Source organism: Hemicordylus capensis, chromosome 15 (genome assembly GCF_027244095.1).
Source record: "Hemicordylus capensis ecotype Gifberg chromosome 15, rHemCap1.1.pri, whole genome shotgun sequence".
In the NCBI taxonomy this organism is placed as follows: domain Eukaryota; kingdom Metazoa; phylum Chordata; class Lepidosauria; order Squamata; family Cordylidae; genus Hemicordylus; species Hemicordylus capensis.
Window position 1 is genome coordinate 11,397,269 of NC_069671.1, and position 12,318 is coordinate 11,409,586.

A 12,318-nucleotide genomic window follows, 5' to 3' on the forward strand; every position below is an offset into this window, starting at 1 on the left:
GCCCAGCTGTGTCATGAGCAATTCAAAGAATCAGAGGGAAGAAACTTCTGGCCATATTTCCCCATTCAGTTCCTAATGTGTCATCCCATGAAACTAATTGCCAGGCAATTTAGGACTGAAAAAAAGAAGTCCTTTTTCACACCGTGCATAAATCTATGGAATTCTTTGCCACAGGATATGGTGATCACCACCAGCCTGGATGGCTTTAAGAGGGGCTTAGACAAATTCATGGAGGACAGGTCTATCAGTGGCTAGTAGTCTGGTGGCTGTGGGCTTCTCAGAGGCATCTGGTGGTTCACCATGTGAAACATGATGCTGGACTAAATAGGCTTGGGCTTGATCCAGCAGGGCTGTTCTTGTGCTGTTATGATTTGCTTGTAAGCACCTAAGCTTAGAGCAAGCCTGCCTGGATTTCTTTCTTTCTTTTGGCTCCTGCCTCTCCTTCTATTCCAAAACTGAATTAAATTGTACATATAAAACACCCTGTTAAGTGATCTATTGGAGATAAAACGAAGTCTGCCGGCAAAATTAATTTGCCGTGGAGGGAGGGTTGGTTTGCTTCGTTGGGAGCCAAGGGTGAGCTTTGCAATGCATTCAGTGGCATCTGTTCATCTGAGACCTTTTTGAGTGGGACGGGGGGATTATAATAGGTTTCTAATTCCCCATTGAGGCTAAGGTTCCAGTAGGGTTATAATCAGTGCAATTGCAGCTCTGTTTATCACTCTGAAATGTTTTTTATGCAGCCACATTAATTCATGTCTCACTGCTGGTTTCCTGCTGCGTGGTTACTAATTGGCAAAGATCTTGTCATGTTTCAAGGGATAGCACATTGATTCAATCAGATTTCTGTTCTGAAATCATGAGCTCTGTCCTGTTGCACCTTCATCCATTCCAGAATTTGACGTAAGCATCGCTTCCTCTCTCTGTTACGAAAACGGAAGCATTACATGAGTGTTTTTATATTTATATCCCATTCATCCTCTGAGGAATGGTGTACATGCTTATATTTAGCCTCACAGCAACCCTGTGAGGTAGGTCCGGCTGCGAGATAAGTGATGGGCCCAGCACCACACAGTGAGTTTGATGCTTGAACAGGGATGGGTGGTGAACAAAATGTAGCATTTATATCAAGAGTGTCAGTGGAAAGTGAAGATTCTGGCCAATATCAACGGGGGGGACAGTATAAGCAATAACAGAGTATCCTTGGAATGTTACGCAAGCAGAAAGGCTTGGATCTGATTTGTATGACTTCTCGTATCTAGTAAGCTTAGGTAATAAACAGTAAATCAATATGTGCCAGGATGCCTCTGAATACCAGATGCAGGGGAACACCAGCAAGACAGGATCTCTCACTCTCCATGGAGCCGACCCCCTGCTGGCAGCCAGGTGAGTGGTGGAGGCAATCCCCTGCTACAGGGGGTTCTGGGCAGCACGCTGATGATGATGCTCCAAGCAGCGTTCAGGTGTGGCAAGAGCAGAGGTAAGCACCGACTGTTTTACAATTAAAGGTGCCTGTTGTCATCGCCCCAGCGAGGCCCAGACCAGCCACTACTGAATACAGGAATAGAAAACCTTGGCTCTCCAGCTGTTGTTGAACCACAACTCCCATCACCCCCAGCCACAATTTATTGTGACTGTAGGTGATGGATGCTATAGTGCTACAACAGCTGGGGAGTCATGGTTGCCTACTTCTGATCAAATACATCCAACACTTGGCACATTTCAGAGCAGGCTTGGTAATGGTGGGCAACCTTTCTGCTACCAAGGAACTTCAGAGGAACTCACATAAGAACAGCCCTGCTGGATCAGGCCCAAGAAGGCCTCTCTAGTCCAGGACCCTGTTTCCCACAGTGGCCCACCAGATGCCTCTGAGAAGCCCACAGGCAAGAGGTGTGGGTGTGCCCTCTCTCCTGCTGTAGCTCCCCTGCAACTGCTATTGAGGTGCATCTTGCCTCTGAGGCTGGAGGTGACCTATAGCCAGCAGCAGGACTAGTAGCCATTGATAGAGCTGTCCTCCATGAATTGGTCTAAGCCCCTTTTAAAGCTATCCAAGCTAGTGGCCATCACCACATCCCATGGCAGAGAATCCCATAGATCAGTTTTGTGCTGTGTGGCAAAGGACTTGCTTTTGTTGACCCTAAATTCTCTGGCAAGTGCTTGCAACCCACTAATGTATCAGAGAAATTCAGTGCACTGCATTCTGAATGCAATATTCAGTCACTCAGTCAAAATATGTATTTTCAAGCTTCATCGTAATGGATCCAGTAATTAACTTAAGTCTTTTGATGTGTGCTTGAATATTGCACTAGTGTGTTTGACTATTGTAGCAACACTATGTTTTTTTAGGAGCTCAGATACTCAAAATGCTTCAGTTCCACTCATGTGCCATAGACAGATATGGAATTCTGTTAGGTGTGAGCTTCATTTGTCAAGTTGCTGGATGTTTCAAGTTGTAGAATGTTTCGTGTTGGGGAATGTTTCTTGGCCCTTCCTCCCCAGGGCACAGAATATGATTATTCTCAGAGTGCGCATCTATGTATGCATAATCTCCATGTGTATGGGATTTTGACATAATGATGGAATTTAATTTGCAGCATAGTATTTGGCATCAAATTCTCAGACAAGGTCTTAGACACACACACAAATCAACACATGCAGCGAAGTTATACTGAGGCAGATATTGGTCCATTTTGCTCAGTAATGTCATCACAGACAGGCAGCGACACTTAAGGATTTTAGATGGGGTCTTTCCCTGCCCTGCTTGGCAATATCAGAAATTACAACTGGGGCCCTTTAGAGGGAAAGCAGGTACTCTACCACTATAGTATCTATGGCAGAGTCCCATCCCCCACTAAAAATTGCATTTCACAGCATCTTGTGTTATGCTAGAAGTTAAGCTCCAAATTATCCCAATTTCTAGGTCTTCAGTATTCTCAATGTGCGGCCATTTTAACTCTCTGAATAATTTACCACTCTTAAAAGCACCTGTACAGGTCTGTTCCTTGGATAGGTTAATCAATTGGAGAGCACAGAAGCAATTTAAACACAACTTTAACCTTCAGATGTCTTTTGATCTTGCCACTTTCAAAATTTCATTCTTAAAATACTTTTCAAAAAATCCTTGTTAAAATATCGGTTTTTAATTGCTTCTTCAATACTTGGAAAGCCTATCAAAGGATTCTCACCCTCTTTATAAAAAAAAAGGGGGGGGGAACCACCATAAATGAGACATTGCAACTGAAGCAAGCAGTGTGACTGAATAAAGTTGCTCCTTCAAATGCAATACTTTGAAGATCATTAAAAGGGGTGTGTGTGAGAGAGAAATTAGTTTGGAGTTCCATTCATTTGCAGAGCTTGTGATGTGTTTGAGGGGGAAAATAATATTTTTTTTAAATAAGGGGGGCAGCATTATTTTGCAGCAATTAAGGGTATTCCCAATGGAGCTGTACAGGAGGCCCTCAATTATCATGGGGGTTACATTCAATGCCACCACTCTGAATACCCAAATCACAATAATTGAAACCTTGTCCTTACGGGAATGATGGGGTTAGGTTCCTCAATATGTAAACAAGTACTAAAAATTACCCCCAAAAGCCAGAAATAAGAGAGGACTATAGCACTGTACCTTGGCTGCTCCATCTCTCTAGCTCCTCTGGTAACGGTCTCAACAAAATAATAATCCTCCAAATACCAAAAAAACACATTCCAACATTGCTCCACACTGCCTCAAGAATTGCCTCCAAGTCATAAATACCACCAGAAATGCCACCGAAGGTGTGAAACGTGAAATGTCACAGGAACTGAGAATGGCCAAAATTCACACCCACAATTATTGAAACTGGGTATATATAGTTGAACTGTGAATAGCTAACTTAGATCAGACCCAAGGCCCATCTAGTCCAGCATCCTGTTTCCCACAGTGGCCCACCAGATGCCTCTGGGGAGCCCACAGGCAAGGGGTATGTGCATGCCCTCTCTCCTGCTGTTGCTCCCCTGCATCTAGTATTTAGAGGCTCTAAGGCTGGAGGTGGCCTATAGTAGCTATGAATCTGTCTAAGCCCCTTTTAAACATGTGGCAGAGAATTCCATTTATTTATTATTATTATTATTATTATTACATTTATATCCCGCTCTTCCTCCAAGGAGCCCAGAGCGGTGTACTACATACTAGAGTTTCTCTTTCACAACAACCCTGTGAGTAGGTTAGGCTGAGAGAGAAGTGACTGTCCCAGAGTCATCCAGCTAGTATCATGGCTGAATGGGGATTTGAACCCGGGTCTCCCCGGTCCTAGTCCAGCACTCTAACCACTACACCACGCTGGCTCACAATTATGCACTGTGTGAAAAAGCACAAACTCCTGGTTCTAGTGTTGTGAGAGAGGGAGAAAAATTCTCTGTCCACTCTCTTTACTCAGTGCATGAAACTGCGATGCAGAACCCACAATAATCAAGGGCAGAGGTGCCTTTTGGACTGGACATCCGAGCAAAAGTCCAGTTCTCCACACTGGGGATGGGCCCCCAAATGTTGAACTGGGGGTCGGGCCTCTGCTGGACAGCTACAAGGGAAGCTACAACCGAGGGAAGCTACAACCAGCCTGCAGTCCACTCACAGCCTGCCTGCTGATCTCCTGTCTTTGCAGCACTTGTACCATTTTAGACAAGGCACTGCATTAAAGCTAGCTGCTGTGGCTAGAGGGGAAATGAGAAACTGTTCGCAGGAGCTGCCAATTGAGTTTGGACCATGAAAATGCAGCAACCCAATTTCACCTTGGTTCAACATATTCAGATATATCATTGTTTGGATGAACTTTTTCAAATTTGTTATTATCCACTGAGATGAGTCTTTGCCTTACTGAGGTCTAATCTGATGCCAACAAAGTTTTGGAAGGAAGATTTGCTCATGTACCATACAATTCCTTTTTTATGTTTTGCTGCACAGTAGAAATGAAAGATCTTATGCATTACCTTCTCAAAGTCCCCTTTCACATATTGGTTACGAGTTAATTTCTTCTGCAGCTGCTCTCAGGGAAGGAAAATTGCTCCGATCTTCAAAAGATTGACCTTTTGTTAGCTAACAGATGCCAACAAGTATTAACCAAGTCAGCAGCTTCTGCCTTTGCATGATCAACATCTTGTGTTGCCTTTATAAGTCTCAAAGCGTGAAATGTTGCTACGATTGCTATAATAAGAACTAATTCCCTGATTCATGTTTTTACTCACTGAAATATTTGAAATATATGCTTTCCATTTTTTAAAAAGTCTTGAATTTCTGTTATGATCCATGGCTGATGGGGAAATAAAACTCAACAGGGAGAAAACAAGGAATCAAAGGGATTGGTTTCCATTTGTATGGATGTTTCCATGGTGGTCTTGTTTGTTGACACCATCGGGCTGGTCTTTTGTTGAAACCATTGGGCCAAAAATCAGAGCAGAATTAGATGCACTTACAATGAATGTTACTGTGTTTAATGATCAGCTTAAACACAGTTTAAGCTTAACTTAAACTTGAGCTTAACTTAACATAAGCTTAGCTTAACAAACTTACAATGAGCTTAAACTCTAGCTCTAGCCCTAGTGACCATTTGGGGGATGGGAAGAAGGACAGAAGTGCTCATACCTCATGACTCCTAGAAGACTCAAACCTCTTTTGGCTTTGTAAACCCAGTAAAATCAAGGCTCTGGCGGTGGACTTCATTGAAATCAGGACCATCCCTGCTGTGGATGGTCCCTCAAACACATCCCACCTTCCTAGCATGCACTGTGCCACCAGAAGTCTGGAAAAACCTTGTGACAAGACAGCGTCTCTTGCCAGCCATTCTGGCCACAGAACTCTATGGTAGCCATGCGGGAGTGGGCAGCATGGTATGTTGCCTAGTGAAAAGGCTGTGTGTGCCTACACGACTGGAGGGAAAAGGCTATTTTCCACCTATTTAACTGAAGTAGGAGGAGGATAGAAAATGTGGGTTAGCCAGATTTGAAAAGCTGTGTTGGAGGGATGCCCGTGGCTCCATATGAGCCTGAATAGCTGGGTTTACTGCCTTCTACCCTGAAATTGATGGCTGTGAGAATGTTGTACGAGTATACTGATGACTGTACACAAGTACACGCTTCTGTGTCAATGGCCGTACATACAATCAGTTCAGAAGTGAATCTGGATACAGGCTCCATCAAAGGCAGGGTGCCGATAGGAAGCGTCAAACTGTACATACATCAAATGTAACAGGCTGGTTCTCGTGATGCATCCTACCCAGATTCAGAAGCTGTGTGTTCTCCCGATGTTTAGTCATCTGTCAGCAAAATCCTAGGTAGGAGAGGGAAAAGTGATTGTGTAGGAGGTGGGGGCAGATTCCGGTGCTGCTCTACCCACCCCCTTTTACCCAACTTATTATCAAGGGTGGAGGAAACACTGCTGGAGCCTGTGCCCGCCTTCCACACAACACCTTCCCCTTCATCATACTTAGGTTTTTGTTGACAGATGGCCCCAAACCAGGAGACCTTACAGCTCCCAAAGCTGGGTAGGATGCTCATTCTACCCAGTTTACCATCATGAGAAGAGCCCTAATGTGTGAATAAGCATACGTGCCTACAGAGCTGCATGTGTGTACTGTAAACAGACTGTGCCGTATTTACCTGAATAGAAGCTCATTCTGAATTTAAGATGACCCCCTTGAAAAATAGGGGTTAAATACAGGTTATTCCTGTATTTGCCTGCAAAGAAGGACTCTGAATTTATGAAGAGAAATCTGAATTTATGACCCCCATAACTTCTAAGATCAAGGAACTTGCGGGGGGAACCTAGTTTGGATTCATGTAAATTCAGTATTACAACGAACATCACATGTGAATAGGGCTTCTATGCTTGATTGTGGGACTTAGCTTCCTTGTGTAGAACTGCTTGCATGCTGGACATTATAGAGTTCCAAAACACGTAAGTGCTGTGTGTACGTAATTACTTAAAGGCTCAATTCACTCATACAGAAACCCCACACATGAGAGCTCAGTGCCCAGATCAATTTTGACCTGCCAATAATGCACCTAATGCAATGGTCCATGTAGAGACATCACTTTTAACTGTGTTTTTCTTCACTTCCTCCTGATTTCTTTATTCCATTTCTATTCTATTTTCTTCCCACAGTGGAAGCTCCCAAGGAAGCACCCACCTAGACCAACAAGTGCATAGCATCAGCAAGGTGGCCGCATCCTGGGCCTTCAGGCACAAACCCAGAAATGGCTCCTCAATACCTCTCGTTTCCCCCAGGGTTTTATTATGATATATACAGTTTCCCTGTAAGAAGATAGAACCCTTTTTTGTCCAATGAAAGATCTGTACCTTTTCTGTATTTCTTTAAAAACACTTATTTGGAAAGCAAGAAAGAAACAGAACTTGTTACCATTAGGGAACAATGCCAAGCATCAAGAAAACAAAAGAACCCCCCCCCCCCGAAATATAGACATGAGGGCTGCATCCAATCAAATACATTTTAGTCGATTAATCATATGAATTTCAATGGACTGATGGGTCATTAATCAATTCAACCTGCGGTAATTTGAGAATGTTGACACACAAATTTTGATGCATACTTTTCAGATGATGTCAACATACATCACTACAGGGATCAGGAGGGAAGATATATTAACTCCTGTGTAGGGGAGAAGGCCTTGTCTACAATGGTGCTCTTTGTAAGTTAGAATGCCTCTTCTAATATTATGTCTTCGTAAGTAATTTAAATTATTTTTTTTAAAGATCTGCTGCCCCATTCATTGTGGGCACATTTTTCATCCATCGAAAAGGTTTTAATTGATTCATCAACTAAACGTAGCAGCCCAAAGGAAACAATATAGTAGTACACTTTGCTACAATCAGGGGGGAAATATCCTCAAAAAGAAAATATGTAAATAACTCAAGAGAGCTTTATAAAACAATACAAGGAAACAAATTTAACCACCAGGATGAACTGTTTAAAAAAAAAAAAAAAACCATAAGGAAGTATCTGCCTGTATTTGCTTGTAAGCAGATCACATGAGGCCCATTCATTCTGACCCTTTAAAAGGAGCCTAAATTCAGGCTTGTACATAAGGAATGTCTACTGTGCTTTTACAAAGAATGGTTTTCTAGAAAAATCCCCTCCCAACATTGTTCATTTTCTGCTCATTATAAGATGACACACCAACCCATCCTCTCGGAGTCTAGATGTAGCTGAATTGGTGTTGGCTAAGACCAGGTGACATACAAAACACAGCCAACTGTATGCCACACCTCCCCAAGATTTGTAGGTAGCCATTTTGAGGGGGGTGCATCTTGGCATCTGATGAAACAGGGGTCAGAGCGCCAGCTTTTCCAGCACCCGATCTAAATGATCTGAAGTTATTCTCGCTAGACCTCCAAACATTTGGAGTGACTTCTTCTATTGCTGGCTGGATTTGACAGCTCCATTATCCATAAAACAGAAGGCATAAAGGTGAATACAAACATAAGAAATATATATAACATGTGGTGTGTGTGTTTACATATTGTCTTGAAGCCTTTCCATATAGTCTCTAAGTTCCTTGGAATCCCCTAGGTTCATATCTTGGCATACCCATTTGATATTATTATCATCACTGTCAAAGAGTATGGAATTGGTGTATGGGCCTCCATCCTCTGGCAGGATGGTTGTATAAGAAGTGAATTTTACTCGTTTCCGTTTGGGACCAGGAGGGTTGATCGGTTCGGGTTTTATATCTTTCTCGCATGAATATTCGGCGGACCGAAGGATCTGATTGTGGAAGCTCTTCTGGGAGTTCCCATTGAGAAGAAAATTGCTTTCCTCAAACTGCAGCCCTCTGTCAATCATGGTGGTACACTCCTCTGATGGGAGTGAAATGTCCACTGGGTTTTCCAAGAGTTCCATCTCGTTTCCAAGCCACACCCAGTCATGGGAATGCGGGATGTTGCCTTGTTCGCTGACGGCAAACCGTTTGTGCCTGTACTTCCAAGCAAATGCTACACAGTTAATTAAGAAGACCAAGATGGCCAAGCAGAACACACACAGGAGGGCATACATGCCAATCTCCAGATCCGTTAACCCTCTGGAAGCCAGCGTGAGGTCGCTGGGACTGTTCTGCCCAGAAATGACAACTTGGGTGGGAAAGCTGGTCAAGGAAGTTGGGCTGTTGAGGAGCTGGCCATCCCCATGAGTGTTTCTCTGATGAATGGAAGGCTTGGAAGTTGTGCTTTGGTTGGTAGCCTCTTCATGATTAATAGAAGCTCCATATTTGGGCCAGTCTTGCCCTGTCCTCTCTTGCTCCAATGACTTCTCTATAGAATTGCTCCCATGGTTCTTAAAACTGGCATCAACATCTTCAATGTTATTGGCATCCCCTTTGTGATCCAAATCCTTCTCCCCAAACTTCACCTTGATGCTTCCTTTCCCAACAGCCAGGCTGCTTTTCCGCTTCGACTTCTGGCATGGTTCGCTGATCACCATTTCTATCTTGATAAGAGGCCCCTGGCCCTCACCTTCTGCCACCACCACAGGCCAGTCATCTTCCTGGCTTTGATGGATGGACACCACCATCTCATCCAGTGACGTCATGGCAAGAGAGAAATCTTTTGTGTCATAGATGTCCAAGGGTGTCACGCAGCCGTCACTGAACAAAACCCAAGCACTGACCACAGCTTCCTACAGCGGGGGAAAGAAATGAAGAGAACAAATGCCAATTAAATGAGCAGCCTAAAATGTCAGTGATTCAGGGGCAAATTAACTAGGGGACATAGCTCAGTGGCAGAGCACATGTTTTCTGTGCAGAAGGTCCCAGCATCCCCACAATGGTGCAGCCACATTTGGAGTACTGTATTCAGTACTGATCACCTTATCTTAAAAAGGACATTGTAGAACTGGAAAAGGTGCAGAAGAGGGCAACCATGATGATCAAGAGCCTGAAGCACCTTCCTTATGAGGCAAGCTCTTTAATTTGGAAAAGAGGAGACTACAGGGAGACATGATGGAGATGTATAAAATTATGCATGGAGTAGAGAGAGTGGACAGGGAGAAAATTTTCTCCCATAACACTAGAACCATGGGTCATCCCATGAAACTGAAGGTCGGGAAATTCAGGACCAACAAAGGGAAGTACTTTTTTCACACAGCACATACTTAATCTATGCAATTCTCTGCCAAGGAATGTGGTGATGGCCACTAGCTTGGATGGCTTTAAAAGGGGCTTAGACAGATTCATGGAGGACAGGTCTATCAATGGAGAACAGGTCTATCATGGAGGACAGGTCTACTAATCTGGTGGCTATAGGACACCTCCAGCCTTTGAGGCAAGATGCCACTAAATACCAGTTTCAGGGGAGCAAGAGCAGGAGAGAAGGCAAGCCATCACCCCCTGCCTGTTGGCTTCTCGTAGGTATCTGGTGGGCCACTGTGTGAAACAGGATGCTGGACTAGATGGGCCTGGAGTTATTCACATATGTACCAGAACTCCCACCTGCTTCACAACCTGGTATTTCCCCCCCTCCAGATATCTGAGGAAGAAGTAATTTATAAGCCTCACTAGCTTAGAGAAAGAAAAAAGAATGAACCATCCAAAATGATGCCGTTTTAATGAAATGGGCAAGATTGCATCTATGACGAGCACACTTCTTAGAAATAATACTTGGTTTTAACATTCTGTTCCTATCTGAATGTCTCCAAGCCAATTTCAGATGCAGCTGGTCAGATGGTTTGTATCCAGGCTGTTTTAATCAGGCTGCTTCGTGAAATCATTTGAACTATGTACCTTAAATTATCTGTCAAAATATTGTTTCCTAAGCTTGGCAGATTTTGAAAAATAACTTAGGTTGAGTTCCTTCCCCCCACTTTTCTTTGGTAGCCCTGGAAACCATTATCTCCAATGAGCAGCATGTTAAGCTCTGACCAAAACTAATCTCTTGTGTTATTAGAGAGAAAAAAGCACACCTGATCCATCAAGCACCTACTCCTGTACAGTTCCCACTCGATTTTATTTTCACATTTGTAGCTATTCTCTCATCTATGGAGGTCAGTGGTAGAGCATATGCAGAAGGACTCAGGTTCAATCCCTGGCATCTACACAGGAAAACGGCATCTACTGAGTTAAGCCAGTGGTTCATCTAGGTCAGTACTTTCTACTCTGCAGTGGCAGCAGCTCCACAGGATTTCAGAGATGAACCTTTCCTTGCACTACTAGGAGATGCTGGGAATTGAACCTGGAACCTTCTGCATGCAAATTAGATGCGCGACCCCTGAGCTACAGCCCCATCCCCAATACAGGAGTCTTTTTCAGCCCCACATGGAAATGCCAGGGATTGAACCTGGGACCTTCGCCATACAAGGCAGATGCTCTACCACTGAGGACAGAGACCAGAGGCCTACCCAGTCTCTGGTTTTTTGCAAAAGGATCTTTTCCAAAGAGACGCCTTTCCTTGCTCTGCTTCCTAAGACCTGAGAGAGTTGTGATAGATTCTGCTGAGCAAAACAGACCAATGGTCTGACTAAGTATAAGGCAGTTTCATATGCCAAGATATATTGGCAGCATTACTATTTTATCTGTACAGCAACACTATGAGGCAGACAAGATTTTTAAGACCTCTTTAATGCGTAGGTAAAACAAATAAAACAAAGATTTTACAAACTGAGCAAACGTGTTTCAGTGTTAAAACATCATTGTCAATGATCTATCTCAAACAGTTAAAATCTTGAGATAAAATACAGTCACTGAAACTAAATAACCAATCCAAGAACTCCCCCTGGGGAAGAGAGCTGGTTTTGTGGTAGCAAGTATGACTTGTCCTCTTAGCTAAGCAGAGACCACCCTGGTTGCATATGAATGGGAGACTAGAAGTGTGAGCACTGTTAAGATTTATCCCTAAGGGGATGGAGCTGCTCTGGGAAGAGGATATAGGTTCCAAGTTCCTTCCCTGGCATCCCCAAGATAGGGCTGAGAGAGATTCCTGCCTGCAATCTTGGAGAAGATGCTGCCAGTCTGGGTAGACAAGACTGACCAAGATGGACCTATCATCTGACTCGGTATATGGCAGCTTCCTATGTTCCTCTCCCCTGTTCTTAGATTGGTTATTTCATTTCAGTGGCTGTATTTAATCTCAAGAGTTTCCGCTGTTTGAGACAGAGAATTGACAGTGATGTTTTAACACTGAAATGAGTTTGCTCAGTTTCTAAGATCTTTTTTTTCTTTGTTTTACCTATACATTAAAGAGGTCTTAAAATCTTGTCTGGGGTAAGGTAGAATATGTATATGTTGTCTTACTATGATGTAGGTTAAGTTGAGAGCTATGAGTTGCCCAAGGGCACCTGG

General features: G+C 43.5%; 1 protein-coding gene across 3 annotated transcripts in view; it reads right to left on the reverse strand.

Moving 5' to 3' along the window:
• Positions 1 to 7,245: 7,245 nt before the first annotated feature.
• The window catches only part of TMEM132B (transmembrane protein 132B), a 322,459-nt gene continuing 317,386 nt past the window's right edge, over positions 7,246 to 12,318 (reverse strand). For all 3 annotated transcript variants that reach the window (XM_053280195.1, XM_053280196.1, XM_053280197.1), the window contains one exon: positions 7,246 to 9,662. In XM_053280195.1, the coding sequence (XP_053136170.1) occupies positions 8,505 to 9,662 (1,158 nt within the window). In that variant the 3' untranslated portion in view covers positions 7,246 to 8,504. The remainder of the gene's footprint in view (positions 9,663 to 12,318) is intronic.